The following is a 15,755-nucleotide window of genomic DNA, read 5'->3' as shown; positions in this document are numbered from 1 at the left end:
GTGACTTACAGTTTGCCATATAGTCTGAGATTCAGGATTTTCCCTTCATTTGAATAAGATCAGAGGTAACAAGTAACTTGCTACTTGAGTAGTCTTCTCATTGGATATTTTATTACACTTACTCAAGTCATTATTAACATTACTACTTTGCCTGTTACAAAATAATAAATTTTTTATAAGTAGTTTTACTTTAGTTTTACTTGAGTAAATTGTTTTGGCTACTCTACCCACTTCTGCCACTGAATCATAACTGACTGACATTGAAATGGTTGACTTTTGGGATCATAAACAAAGCCGTTATACTTTATAAGTGGGACCAGGACCAACCAGAAATTTACAATATCAAATTTGAGAGCACGAGCTACAATCACTCACTACAATCACTAAATAAAAAGAGAAGCAGAAAATAATGTCACAGATAGAGGGCGCACTAGTGAAGCCACTGCTTGAAAGGCACATAGATTAAATATTAAATTAAATTAAATAAATAAACCTTGATTTTTATTGATTTTTTTTATTATTATTATATTATTTTACATTACCTATTCAGAGAACAACGTTTTTTGTGTGTGGGGGGGGGGGGGGGGGGGGGTTTTGATAAATACAATGTATTTATTTTTTATTTGATCTAAACTGTCTGATTTTGAAGGGTTTTCTTTTTAAGGAAAAAATACAATCATTCAAACTTAACATGCAGAATAGCTGAAGCAGGCTACTGTTTATATAACACACAGCTTTTATTTTTATAACACGCACACATTTTTATACATGTATACAAATGCACAAACAACAACGATGAATGTTGTGGCCCTTAAAATGCAGAATCCTGCAAGTATATGGAAACTATGGAAAATGAGCCTATTATATTATTATTATTATTATTATTATTATTATTATTATTTTAATACCGCATTATTTCAAATGGCAATTAAACTGGCGTTTAACTCCAGCAATTTAACTGTAGTTATTCACTACTATGTAGTTATTCACTACTATGTGCTGTGAGGTAAGAATGCTGTAGACAGCTGTGTGTCAGCATGAGTCTCTCCAAAATGAGAAGACTGAAAGTCAGTAGTAAGGATTAAACTGAATGTCATTTTTCAGTTAAACTGAGCTGAAAAATATTGGAGTTTTTTTTTTTTTCTTTTTTTACCAATGTGTGCTTGACAAAAGTGTGGTGAATATGGGGAATGTTTTTCATGACAAAGGGATAAAAAAGGGATAAACACTGCTGATTTGTTGAATTTGAGACATGAAGACCATGTCTCTTGTGCTTTATTACTGCATCTATAGTAGCTTTTGTTGACAATAATTTTTCTTGCATTTTCTCTCATTAGGTCCGTTTGCGTTAAACTTTGAGCTCTATTTGGCAAACTTGGATCAAAATGCAATTGCAAACATTGTTGAGGATATTTTATTTTGAAGATGCTGATTAATTTTAGTTCTAAACTAAATTACAATGACTAGAGAATGTAAAGACACTTCTGATCGACTCTGATTGATTGTATCAAATGTATTTGTCCCTGTCTGTAAAGATGGTTCTTGTAAATATGTAATAATCTGTATTTTACATAATTAAACTTCCATCAAGCAATGACATTTTGAAATAACTGCTACTGTAGGATGTATGGTGGGGTTTGAGAGGGAGAAAAAAGTCCAGGAAAAAAGTATTGTATCATAACAATACTGGATAAACTCCAAATCTTATGCAAAACTGGATCAACATGGTGATGTATTGTTTCAGCAGCAGCACACAAATAAACTGCGAGTATGATAGAACAGGAGAATGTTTCAGTATTTGGCAGTGTTGCTCCTCTTCAAACTTCTAACAAATACAATCAGATGATCAGATAGCTGAGAAATAAACTGGTGGCAATCTTTTTTGGGGAGCCCAGTGACACTAGCTTCAACAAATTTAGATATAATTCATGGTGTGTAAACATATCTGTTGCAAATGACAAGATCATCAGGATTGTTCCAGAACGGTGTGGACTGCACTCAAGGTATCAGGACCTTCCCCCACTTGGAAGCCTTCCTTCATTTTAGATCTCACAGGTTATAGAAACTACGAGACTGTCCCAGCTGTCAGGGGCTGCCCCCCACCCTTTCCACCCCTGCTACTGAAGGGGTAGTAGCATGTGCTCCTGATTGCTCAGCTGTCACACCTACACCCTAAATAGACTATATCTGGGACCCTCCATTTCTTACTCAATGGGGGTGGACTGGTATCCATGTTTCCCTTTCCAAATACTGATTATGACAATATCATGATTACCTTGTGCTCTAATTCATTAAGTACTCGAGGAGAAATACAAGCAGTGCTCAGCTTTCAAAGCTGATGTTTCTCAACAAGTGCATTGAATGGCGTTTGTTGAGGTCTCCCCCATTGAGGAGGTGGTTTAGACCTCGGTCACAGTTGTGTATCATGTCACATAGAGATAAATATAAATGCCACTTGGAGGTCTGTTGCTCTAAGAGTAAAAACACCTCCAGAGTACTGCAAACAAGCACATGGTCAGCCATTGCTGAGTTGACTTTGACTACAGGAAACCACTGCTACCAAAAACGTAACGGTATGTGGCTAAACTATTGTTTTTCGCAGATTGGTTAGTTTTTATTTGTTCTATCTGTAGAGATGGGATGGAGAATAGGCTGGAATGCTTATCTTTAGGACAATAGGCATTGCTGTGTGTGCTGTAAGCTCGTGTGATAGTAAAGCCTCCCAGGAGGCCAAAGTTTTGCCCAAATATGGTGTGAGGGTAGGGCATTTAAAGTTTCAGATAACGGGGTATCTAGCCATTTGCTAAAAAGATTCGAGAAACAGAAGCAAAAGGTAAGTAGTGTAACTGGAACATAACATATTTTGTGTGATTTATTTATATATTTTAGTATTATTTCTTTCTTAAGAACACAAGGTCTTCACATTTACATTGTAATTGATTGTATTTCAAGGTTAAAAATTAGCCAGATAGATCAAGCTAAATGTCTTTTTTATGGAATGTTTCAGGATTTACTCAGTCATTTTTACATACCAACAATACTGAATTCATTTTTTACTCACTTTGACTCTTTCTAGTATTTATGGGATTTATTATACCATAGAAACCGTCTGTTTGTGATATGAACCTGTCTTAATGCATTCAGATGGGAGAGATGGGAGACCCAGTTCAGCTGAAAGAGGAAGGCAACAAGCACTTCCAAGCAGGAGAGACTGACAAAGCCATTGAGTGCTACACAAAAGCCATCAAGGTCTGCAAGGACAAAAACGCACAGGCTGTCATCTACAGAAACAGATCTGCCTGTTTTCTAAAGAAGGTATTTGACAAAATTCTAATGATAACTCTTAAATAGAGTCATGTTTTAGATATCTAAACTTGTCCTTCGCATCTTAGGAAAATTATACCAATGCTGCTTCAGATGCCTCCAAAGGTAATAGCCTAATCCTAAATTTAGCTATACACCAAGCATGTTTTAAATATATATATATATATAATTTGTGTTAATATGCTGAAATCCTTACTTTGTTTCTCTTCATTCTATATTGTTTTGTTGCTGCAGCCATAGATGTAGATGCCTCTGACATCAAAGCTCTCTACAGAAGATGTCAAGCATTTGAGAAACTGGGGAAACTGGACATGGCCTTTAAGGATGTCCAAAGATGTGCAACACTGGAACCTAAAAACAAGACTTTTCTGGAGACTCTCAGGAGACTCGGAGCTGAGATCCAACAAAAGGTTAGACTTTCCCTACTGTAGACTAGTAGACTAGTCATTTAAAGCAAACATCATAAATTGGAATATGCACATATTACATCATAAAAATATTGTTCTGTATGCATTTAACAAACCAAGCAGTCAGCATAGGAAACTTCTTATGAGGTGGCTAAGGTTTCTTGAAGGTGGTCAGAGTGTTTACTGGAATGACATATTAAGAATCTGTTTTTTGTTTTTTTTTAATGGTATGACGACATAATTTCTTCCACAGCTGAAGACCACCTTCTCCACAGACTCCAGAGTGCAGAATATGTTTGACATCTTGCTAAGTGATGAAGCAGATAAAGATACGAAAGAAAAGGTGGGAAAACATTTTTCTTGGACCTTCATGGTTGATAATATCGATGTGAAATTGTTCCTTTGAATTGTAACTCCTTATGTTTGGTAAATTTCAGGCGGCTAACAACCTAATTGTCCTGGCTCGAGAAGATGCCGGCTCGGAAAGAATCTTCCAGAACAATGGAGTGGCTCTGCTCATGCAGCTCATTGATACTGGGAATATTGAGATGATCCTGGCTGCCATCCGGACCTTGTCTGGAATGTGTACAGGTCACCGAGCGAGGGTAAGTGACAGCAGGACACACTGGCAAAGTGAAGAACACCGTTTAAGAAGAATATGCTGAAAATACACTTAATATTTAATACTGATATAAGCTTTATGAGAAGAAACACCACATCGTAATTGGCACATCTCTTGTGCCAATTTTTAAGGGCCCATCAGCAGGTCCAGACTTATATCTTTATAATTACTGTATATACCTTTCTCAATAGTTTCCCTGTAGATGCACAATAATGTATAGTACTACTGAATGATAACATTTAAGAATAATTGAAAAATAAGCTAGGACCTTTGGGTTAATCATGTTGTGCTTTTTGTACATACAGGCCACTGCTATCATCCACACGGTAGGAATAGACAAACTGAGTAGAATTATGGCCATGGACAATGAGGAGGTCGCTCTGGCAACCTGCAACTTATTCCAGGCCGTCTATGACTCCCTGTCTGGGGCAGATAGCAGGGTTTATGGCAAAGAGGAGGCCCTTGTGCTTGGTAAGAGAAATATTTGCTTCTAACTATTTGTTATATATGTTTTAGTCATTTATGGTGACTCTGTTAAGTAATTAAGTAATTATATTTAAGTACTATACTTAATTATCATATTAGTATATTTCTACTTTACCTGAGTATAATGGAAAATGAATAGGTGTAGTTTTAAGTACAATACAGATGAGATAAGATTTCCGGACATATGTCTCTTAAGTATAGTTACTGGAGAACATCTGTAGTAATTATGAACCATGCTGGATAAGAGATGGGAGTGTCAAGAACTGTGTGATAAGAACTCAACAATTTAGCTAAAACCCCCAATTCATTGACAAGTCCTTTTAAATGGCATCATTAAAAATGACTGGCATTACGGATTTGGACAGGACAAGATACGGTGATAAAAAGTTTCCTTAGTCCAAGTCCCTATGTAAAACTCACCCAATCAATTTACTCAACTTTCATGAAAAATGCCATACAGTTTCATTTAAACCTTTAGACATAATGATAATACCTGGAATATTTAGTTTTCTTTTTCATATATCCAATTCAATCATTATTTATTACCTATATTTAAAACAACAAATCAAATTCATAGCTAACCATTTGTAAGCCATGGGCTGGCCATTTTATTTTGCTCTTCAGAAAATAAAGTTACTTTAATAATAATAATAATAATAATAATAATAATAATAATAATAATAATAACACAAAACAGATTGCATGGAAAAAGCAGACAAATTCAATCAAGCAAGGTTCATGGGTTTGCTTTTGTTTCATTTTCTATGAACTCTAAGGAAAGCTACAAACAGTTTCTCACCTGTAGCTATAATTTTAACAGTCATAACTTTACATATACATTAAATCGTGTATTACTACCTCTACATTTAATTCAATAAGCTTGAATTTCTTCACTTAATATAACTACTTTTTATTTTTCATGATCTATGATTACATTCATATTCTGATTCTTCAAATGTTTCTTGAAATGCCATGCCAAGCTTCTTCTTCTTTTTTTTTTTTTTTTTAAATGTCTAACCTGAGATAGTATGTGGTGGTTTTCCTGATACTCAGCACTTTTATTGGGTGCAGTATAATCAATAAAATGGGAATTTCCCACTTAACAATTTCTCATTTTCCCCAAAAGACTCAAACAAGGACCTGAAGACTATTCTGCTCAAATTGTTGGACATGATTGTCAATAAGAAGGTGTCAGGACATGGACGAGACCAGGCTCTAAACCTGCTTAGTAGAAACGTGCCCAGAAAGAACAAGAAAGATTCAGATCACTCCAAGTCCTTATTTACAATTGATCATGGTTAGTACTAATTAATAGAGTGATCTGAATAACATGAATAAAAAGCTAATGTCCTGGTCTTAATATGGCTGTGTAAATTCTCCAACCCAGGCCTGAAGAAGATTCTGAAGGTGTGTGGTCAGGTGCCTGAATTGCCCGATCAGTTGCCCATGACTGAGAATACGCAGCTTATTGCCAGCGTGCTTCTTAACAAGCTCTATGATGACTTGCGATGCGATCCCGAGAGGGACAACTACAGAGACATCTGTGATGAATACATCAAGTGAGTTGAATCTAATGTAAAAATGCTGTCATCATATGTGTGAGCTTTTATTCATGTTACTTATCCAAATAAAACTTTGTCCCCTGTCCGCAGGAGCAAATTTGATCCCAACGACATGGACAAAAACATACATGCCATGAACGCTTTATCAGGCTTAATGCAGGGGCCATATGATGTGGGAAACATGCTTGTGGGTCGTCAGGGAGTAATGGAGATGATGGTCGCTCTGTGTGGTTCTGAGCGAGAGGTGGATCAGCTTGTGGCCATAGAAGCTCTCATTCACGCCTCCACCAAAATGAGCAGAGCTTCCTTCATCATCACTAATGGGGTGTCTTTGCTTAAGGACATCTACAAGAAGACCAAAAATGAGAGGATCAAGATCAGAGCACTTGTGGTAAAGCTGCTTTCTGAACTGGTGTTTTAAATGATCTTTAGTCAGATTTGGGCCTTGTACCAATTTATACCACATGCTTGATTTGGACTGGTCAGCAGCTCTGACAATAGTACAGCTGCAAGATTTATATTAATGCCCTCATTCTAATACATTAACTTTGACATAGTAGTGACTTACACAGGGTCATATCAACGTCACTGTACATAAATGGACTTTTTTAAATGTGTGATATGGTGAAGTTGCTGTCTGCGAGGAGACGTTTATTTAGCTTTTTTAGAAGGAGTCCTCAGTGTTAGCTCTTTGTAACCCTTTTTATTTTTATGTTGCTATAACATGATAATAGTCATCCCGGCCCACATGACTCCACATGCCGAAGTGTCCATGGGCAAGACACTAAACCCCAAGTTGCTCCCGATGGCAAGCTAGTGCCTTGCATGGCAGCTCTGCTACCATTGGTGTGTGAGTGTGCGTATGAATGGGTGAATTAGAAGCAGTGTAAAGCGCTTTGTCGTACCATTAAGGTTAAAAAAAAGCACTATATAAGTATAGACCATTTACCATGATAAGCTTTGTTTTATTAATAAGCTGCATCTTTTTATAGAAAAATAAAAAGAGAGTCTGGTGAGGGAATGACAGTTTATAGCTGCTAGCTATAATGTAAATGATAACAGGAACTAAATTGTAAAAGTTAAGCTGTAAAGAGATAAAATGTCAGTCATCCAATGTCTTTTCAGTCTTTAATACATTTAAATGTTTAGCGCTGGCATACAAGGGATATGCAAGGAATAAAACACTTCAGGTCATGCTGTCATTGGAAAACTTTGGCGTGGTAACAATAAATTCGCTTCATGTCAGGCCACACTGCACCATACTGTTGTTGATAGTTTTCTTATAATAGCACATCCCAGCACAAGTGTTATTCCTTATAGTCTATTCCTTGATAACTGTACAACAGAACTTTTTTCAGAATTCAACCTGAATTGTAGATTATATAGACACCATTTCTATACAAACACATTCAATTTTCACAAATGATAGCTTATGTAATCACATAATACAATCCATCAGACCAATAAATGCTGCATAAACGTACTTCCACTGTGTTAAATAGTACAATAACTTTCATTTCATTTATAATATAATTGTGTCTTCTTTCTCTGCAGGGTTTGTGTAAACTGGGCTCAGCTGGAGGTGATGATTATAGCATGAGACAGTTCGCTGAGGGCTCCACTGAAAAACTGGCCAAGCAGTGCAGAAAGTAAGTGTCCTGTTTTCAGAAACTGTCAGTATAGTTATTCAGAAATAGACATATCTGTAGCAAATAGAACTCTTATAAAGCATGTTTTGAATCTTAATAATAACTCTATATTATCAAACACTTGATTTCAGATGGCTATGCAATCCCACTCTTGATGTTCGGACAAGAAAATGGGCGATTGAAGGTTTAGCGTACCTGACCAATGATGCTGATGTAAAAGATGACTTTGTTGAGGATGAGCCAGCCATGAGAGCCATGTTTGAGCTCGCCAAGGTAGAAGAAGAGGACTAAAAACTTCTGTGATCATTTCAAGTAGAAGAGTTGAGATGACTTATAAGATGACTGATTTGACATTGTATTTTTCTTCACGCATTAGACAGAACTGCGCACAGTTATAGCTCAAAATTCTAATGGTGTAACGATTTGAATTTCTTCTTATAGTCCAAAGATAAAACCATCCTGTATGCCGTCGCCTGTACACTGGTGAACTGCACCAACAGCTATGAGAAGAAAGAGATCATCCCTGAAATGGTGCAGTTGGCCAAATTCTCCAAGCAGCACGTACCTGAGCAGCACCCAAAGGTAATGAACACACAATGCAGGTTTAAAATGACTAAGTAGCTGTGATAATCATGTAAATAGAATCTGATAATGCTGTGTATTTGCATGGTGGCCTGGGGGAAAAAAAACCTTTACCTGGTGAAATGTTGACATTTTCTACTATGTTGTAAAGTAAATTCTGAAAACTACAGACTTTCTTGAACGGAAAAGTTTCTCTTGTGCATGTATCCTAACCACAAATAAAGTGTTATCATTTTAATGTCCGGTGACACCCAAAAGTGAAAAGGGAGCAAATGACATTTTGAGGTTACAGTCCAACTGTGGCACAGAAGCCATCCAGACATTTTGACAGCCAGTATCTGATTACAATCTGAATTGATTAGACTTACGACATAGTTTCACTATGGCAACTTGAAGCTAACAAAGTTTGAAACATCTTTAGGGAGTCTGACTGTTTTCACCACCAAGTTTATTAAACTGGCTTCTTACGCAACGTGCTGTTTCTGTCCTTTTTGGCTGTTTGCCTGAATTCAGATCACTATGCAGATGTCCTGTTATGTCACTAACAAGCTTTAAGTAGCTTTGCGTGTTATTTGATTTGAGCAACAGCACACTGAAACATATTATTTTAATCTCAGGACAAGAAGGATTTCATTGAGAGGAGAGTGAAAAGGCTCTTGAAAGCTGGAGTGATATCAGCACTTGCCGTCATGGTCAAAGCAGACAGTTCCATTTTGACTGATCAAACCAAGGAAATGCTTGCAAGGTAAGGATTCAAATTTTGCTTTGCCCATGCAGTTTAAGATGATCTGACATACTCTACGAGAGCACATCCTCCTTAAGGTGACCCAAGTCAACATTTCACTTCTTTTTCCTTTATTAGGGTGTTCCTTGCTTTGGCTGATGATCCAAAAGATCGTGGAACAATTGTTGCCCAAGGTGGTGGAAAGGTAAAAGAAGAAATATCTAAGCTTAGGTCTAATGCTGCTTAAGTAAACTTTGTGTTCAAACAAGCTTCTTGACTTTTGGGTTTACTTGGCACAGGCTCTGATTCCTTTGGCCTTAGAGGGAACAGACACTGGGAAAATAAAGGCCTCCCATGCACTGGCTAAGATTGCAGCCACCTCCAACCCTGAGATTGCCTTCCCTGGTGAGAGGGTAAGAACACTTTATACTTTACACTTTTTATTGCTATAGCAACATGGAATGACTTGATGGTAAATCAAAACAGGTACCTGGGTTCTAATGACAGGTTTTATCAATATTTTTTCCCTCTTGCTTTCTCTCAGATATATGAAGTTGTGCGACCACTGGTGTCTCTGCTGAACACAGAAAGAGACGGTATTCAGAACTACGAGTCGTTAGTGAGTCTCACTAATTTGGCTGCACTAAACGACAAGCTTCGGTGAGTACTATACATTACATTATACATAACAAAACCTGTTATGTAATCTTTGTTTGAAATAACTATTTCCTCTTTTGTTCTTTTGTTTCCTCTTTGTCTCAGAGTCAAAATCCTGAAGGAGAAGGCTCTTCCAGAGATTGAGAACTACATGTTTGAGGAGCACGAGCAAATCAGACAGGCCGCTACAGAGTGCATGTGCAATCTTGTGTGCTGTAAAGAGGTGAGGAAGAAAATTTGGTAGATTCACAGATCACACATCAATCCTATAACTAACCTGCTGTCAATGTGCTGGCACTTCAGAAAATAATGAAAAGTGTTTGATCTTGTCTTGACAGGTTCAGGAGCGGTATCTGGAGGATGGTAATGACAAGCTGAAGCTCCTCATACTGCTTTGTGGTGAGGATGATGAAAAGCTACAGATTGCAGCAGCTGGTGGATTGGCCATGATCACGGCAGCCGAGAAGAAGCTGTGTGTCAAGATGACCAAAGTGGTATGTACGATGACCCATGTAAACGAGACTTTGGGCTTAGGTGACATAGGTGGCAGTAAAAATACTGCCACCTATGGAAGTCTTTGAAACATAGCCAGAGGGTCCTTGATTTAAAAATGTTGCTACTGTGCTGGAAGCGACAAAATGATCAAATTTATATTATTTACTGAGTTTCTTAATTATTAGCTTTTGATTGATCACTTGAATTAAAAGGTTGTATAGTGCTAGTCACTTCTTCTGCAGCCATGATGTGTACTAAGCATTATTGTCCAAACCAGACCTTAACTGCTGAACTGGGCAATTTAGAGCAAAAAAACCCAACAACATACAAACAGGAATGTTACCCATTGTCTAAATGGTGGAAGTCATGAATGCATACATGACAGTCTTGATGATTCACTGCTCTGTTTCATCTTAATCTTTTCAAATGGCAGACTGAGCAGTGGCTTGAGATCCTCCAGAGGCTGTGCATCCATGACAATCCTCAAATACAGCACCGAGGCATTGTGATCATCTTCAACATGCTGGAAGCTGATGCAGAGTTGGCTAAGAAACTAATGGAGACAGAGATTCTGGAGATCCTTACTTACATCGCCAAGATGGAGGACAATCCCAAGAAACAGGGGGGAATCGATGCAGCACGTGCGTGTCTGTCCAAAGCCATGGATCTTGGACTTATCAAGCCTTTCACACAATAAGACAGGAAGAAAATCGATTCATTGGGATTTGTAATTATTAATAGTGGCAGAGCAGTGGTGTGTATAGGTTTTTAGACATGGAGTGCCAAAGAGGAAGGTAGGGGCACAAGGGCACTAAAGCCAGTTTCACACTATGTGGTTATAGCAGTCTATTAAGATTTTATTATTTGTCACACTTTTGCATCATCCATGCTGTCCCCCTATTGGTAGCTTTTAGACAAACATACTGAATCTGCCAGAACTTTGTACTAGCTATCTTCTGTCACAATGGCACTAAAGACTTCAGATTTTTGTTTGTGGCAGCAAAATTGGGCCAATAATCATACAGTGTAAAGCCGGCTTAAGGGGTGACACCACCAAATAATGTATGCGCCATTGTTATGTTTGCAGAATATCTGATTTCCTCCTTAGTTAGCCACATGTCATTAGTGTAGCGGCTTCATAGTCGCTATGTATTATCCATAAGGTATTTGACTTTCAATACTATAAAAGATATCCTACTAGATATAAGTCTGCATTCACTGGGTGTGTCTCGATCAGCTCCCTAGCTCCCTAGGTTGTAAATCAGTATATCTTATATCAGTATATACAGTATATCGGCACTGGTAAGGATCCTGGCTCACTACACATTGGGACACTGATACCTCAATTTCCGGTGACATGAGTACGTACTTGCATTGTAAAATGTCAACAAAAATGAAAAACTTAAATATATAAATATTTTATATGTTATAAATGTGTTAGCTTTTTTGTTACACAAACTTTAAAAAAAAAAGGATAAAAAAAATAATGAAACACTTGAAAATAGTTAGACTCAAACAAACCATATATTGAAATTAAGTTAAAGTGTAGCGCTACAACAATTATAACAAGCTACTTACATTTGTTGACGAAGTTGGCTGCTAATTTGTTCCCCATTTTTTCGATCTGAAAAACTTCAGAATATTTTTTAGCTTTTAATTTTTGGTATGACGTCATTTCCAGTAAGGGAACAAAGTGGGCATCGATGCTCCCTGGTTTCTGCGGTGCATTATGGGATTTTTTTTACAGAGCAAATGTTCCAGTGCACTGGAAGGATTTTGAGATTGGGACAGCCCTTAAAATGGCCGACTCCCTGATCAGTGCCCTGACTACTGAACTAGGGAGCTGATTGTGACATATTCAGTAATAGGTGGTGCCCATGAGGCCACTCCCCTGCCTCTGAGACTGCTCTACTTTCTGGGAAAGTGGAAGTATTAGGAAGGCTCTGACAGGAAATATTCTGTCAGTAATGCATGAATGTTTAGTGTGTTTTGTGTTCACCGTTTTAATTGCTTTTCATTTGATTTATATTTTTATTTTAAATCACTAAGTTCTATGTATTTTACTTATATGTTTATGTAAAAAAAAAAAAAAAATAGAGAGATTTTTGACAAAAAAAAAGCAACTTGTACATCTTTTTTCACTGCAGTAGTTCAGTTCAGTTCAGTATACTGCAGTTCAGTACAGTTCAGTTCTACGGAAGTATTTTGCGGACAATTTTCCAAAGCAATTGCAAACTGTATTTGCGATTGCGTTTCCTATTTGTGGACGCCTAAATCACGACATAATGCAAATGAAAATGCAAATCGTATATTACTGTTTGTATTTTTTCGTTTACACAAACGTACAGTGTTAAACTGCAGATGCTTTATTATGGACGTGTACCACCCCAAGGCACTCTAAAATGCGGTCGACTGTGACTGATGGCACTTCCAAATACAATCACGCCCCATAATATACTCCCACCCCCAACACTGATTGACAGGTTTCTGTGCAAGGCATCGGAAACGCAAATGCAAAGGGATTTTATATTCCGTTTGAATATTGGCAGGCTCGGTACATGAAAAATTATGTGACATAGAAGACGGGGTAATTGCTGTTGGTGATTGCAATACGGACTTCGCGTTCCATTTTAAATTTGGCAGACACTGTACATTCGTATAAACAAAATTTCAAACGGCTATACACGATTTGCATTTTCATTTACATTATGTCACAATTTATGCGTCCATAAATAGGAAACGCAAATACAGTTGTCTGTAAAATACTTCCATGCAGTACAATTCAGTTCGCTTGAGTTCAGTACAGTACAGATCAGTTCAGTTCAGTTCTGTACAATACAGTTCAGGTCAGATCAATACAGTTCAGGTCAATTCAGTTCAGTTCAGTACAGTACAGTTCAGGTCAATTCAGTTCAGTACAGTTCAAGTCAATTCAGTTCAGTACAGTTCTGTACAGTTCAGGTCAATTCAGTTCAGGTCAGTTCAGTACAGTTCAGGTCAATTCAGTTCAGTACAGTTCAAGTCAATTCAGTTCAGTACAGTTCTGTACAGTTCAGGTCAATTCAGTTCAGTTCAGTTCAGTACAGTACAGTTCAGGTCAATTCAGTTCAGTAAAATACAGTTCAGTACAGTTAAGCACAGTTCAGGTCAATTCAGTTCAGTACAGTACTGTTCTGTTCAGTACAATACAGGTCAGTTCAGTACAGTACAGTTCAGGTCAATTCAGTTCAGTAAAATACAGTTCAGTACAGTTCAGGTCAATTCAGTTCAGTACAGTACAGTTCTGTTCAGTACAATACAGGTCAGTTCAGTACAGTACAGTTCAGGTCAATTCAGTTCAGTAAAATACAGTTCAGTACAGTTCAGGTCAATTCAGTTCAGTACAGTAAAGTTCAGTTCAGCACAGTTCAGTTCATTTTCAAATCAGACTTTATTGAGAGATTTCAAAACTCATTACAGACATAATTTACAATTGCAAATTACTGCATTACACTCCATTACTTACATTATACATATATTAACACTTCTAATTAGTTCACAGCATGTTACACACAGTTCATTTCCCACCCAATTCTAAGCATAGCGTCACCGATACTGAGCGGCACGCGCATGCGCACTGGCACTTTGCCTCTTTTATTCCTGCTACTGGCCGCCTTCCCGCGTTTGAGCAACACGGAACAAATGTGAAAATTTCAAACAAAACCACCGGTTTATTACTCGCGCTCTCTAGCTCGTCCCCGTCTCTGAGAAGCCATGGCGGTAAACTTCGGTAAAATTGTCGTGGGGATATACGTGGAGATAAAACGGAGTGACGGTGAGTTCCCTAGTTAAGTTATTATTTTAGCTGGGTAGTGTAACTAGCTATTAACGTGTAGTCATTATTTGCTTCGCTTAGCTAGCATTGGCTAAGAGAAGTGCTAGTAATGCTAGCGTTAGCGAACCGACAAGCCTTTTACATGAACTAAATGACACTTTATTGGTTAGCCAGTGCATCCCTGTTGCTGTGGTAGCTAAGCTACATACCTAGCGCAGTCAACACAGCAACGGTTGCTAAGCTAAGATGAGCTAAGCTAACTAGCCGGCACATTTACTTAGTTATCAAAATCTACCTAGTTTTATTTTTTTTTTTAAAGCCGTAATACCTATTACAGTTAGCGACAACTTTTTTCCTATAGACATTGGCGAATAAGAGATTTAGCACTTTTGAATTTCCGAGTGTCTGTATTAATAATTTAGCACACACACAAAACTATTTTGAAAAGCTAGTTTGTTTTGTTACAAAGCTCGGTTTAACCTGCGCTTCCTGTCAGTATTCTGAATTTCACAGAAATTCTAATGGCTTCCACTGCAAATACCATTACAAACCTTAAAAACCATTGCCAAATTTCAAAGGTGTTCTATTGGTCCTTAATGGCACCCCTAGACATAAAATGCCACCAATAGACTGCAACAAATTACCATTAGAGGCCCTAAGGGACCATTACAGATTCCATTGAAACCAATGCAATTCCCATTAAAACCATTACAAATTCTCTAAGGGTTTATGTTGTCAAAACAAAGCATTTTTTATCGGTCTAGCCTAATGACGAACACAGAAGTTCCTCAGCTGTAGGTGTTTTAATCAGCGGAAATACTAACACGTCCCTGCTGAAAAACAACAATAGAAACCGTCACATAAATTCTAATGGTTTCCACTACAAATACCATTACAAACCATTACCAAATGTCAAAGGTGTTCTATTGGTCCTTAATGGTATCCACTAGACACTGCACAAACATGCCACCAATAGACAGCAACAAATTACCATTAGAGACTCACAGGGACCATTACAGATTCTATGAAAGTTTCTATTGGTGTTTTTGGGTTTTTTTGGGGGGGGTCCCCAGCAGGGATGTATTGATTACCCCTGTTTCAGTTCCTGGGATTCTGGTGTCTTAAGGAAGACAATGAATCAGATCAGTAACCACATCTGGTTAATTTGTTTCAACGTGTTTACCATATGGTATTATTGTTGGCAAACAGATATCAACCCCATCACACAGGAATAAGTCACACAGGCAGGCCAACTCCCAAAAGGCTCCCTTTTCAGTTTATATGCTCACTACATAGGGAATAACATGGTGGTGATATTTGTATAACAGAATAAAACAAAGTGAACCATGTGAGTAAAACATCACCATTTGAGATTCAGACACAGAAAAGCTTGACTCAGGATGACACTTTGTGGAAATTTATCATTGTACACA

At 37.6% G+C, this 15,755-nt stretch overlaps 2 protein-coding genes across 8 annotated transcripts in view; both read left to right on the top strand.

Annotated features, from left to right (window-relative positions):
* Positions 1 to 15,755, top strand: part of LOC108265363 (kinesin-like protein KIF2A) — a 92,799-nt gene that overhangs the window by 61,113 nt on the left and 15,931 nt on the right. For 6 of the 7 annotated variants that reach the window (XR_008396471.1, XM_017467602.2, XM_053680380.1 and 3 more), the window contains exon 1: positions 14,128 to 14,322. The exons of the other annotated variant lie outside the window; for it this stretch is intronic. Coding sequence is in view for 5 of the 6 variants with exons in the window: in XM_017467602.2 (XP_017323091.1) it covers positions 14,262 to 14,322 (61 nt within the window). In the remaining variant the exon portion in view is untranslated. Of the gene's footprint in view, positions 1 to 14,127; positions 14,323 to 15,755 lie in introns of those variants that run through there. 7 annotated transcript variants of the gene reach the window in all.
* unc45b (unc-45 myosin chaperone B) lies at positions 2,436 to 12,621 on the top strand. Its single transcript, XM_017467601.3, has 20 exons — positions 2,436 to 2,573; positions 3,145 to 3,315; positions 3,393 to 3,429; positions 3,559 to 3,734; positions 3,985 to 4,074; positions 4,169 to 4,336; positions 4,659 to 4,824; positions 5,966 to 6,136; positions 6,227 to 6,398; positions 6,492 to 6,792; positions 7,956 to 8,050; positions 8,182 to 8,323; positions 8,492 to 8,632; positions 9,250 to 9,377; positions 9,495 to 9,561; positions 9,656 to 9,769; positions 9,901 to 10,016; positions 10,119 to 10,236; positions 10,352 to 10,507; positions 10,942 to 12,621. The coding sequence occupies exons 2-20, from the start codon at positions 3,145 to 3,147 to the stop codon at positions 11,203 to 11,205; spliced, it is 2,793 nt and encodes a 930-aa protein (XP_017323090.2). The 5' UTR covers positions 2,436 to 2,573; the 3' UTR covers positions 11,206 to 12,621.

This window comes from Ictalurus punctatus, chromosome 5, assembly GCF_001660625.3.
Source record: "Ictalurus punctatus breed USDA103 chromosome 5, Coco_2.0, whole genome shotgun sequence".
In the NCBI taxonomy this organism is placed as follows: domain Eukaryota; kingdom Metazoa; phylum Chordata; class Actinopteri; order Siluriformes; family Ictaluridae; genus Ictalurus; species Ictalurus punctatus.
Note: the sequence above shows the minus strand (reverse complement) of the source record. Positions and strands in the feature narration are given on the sequence as shown.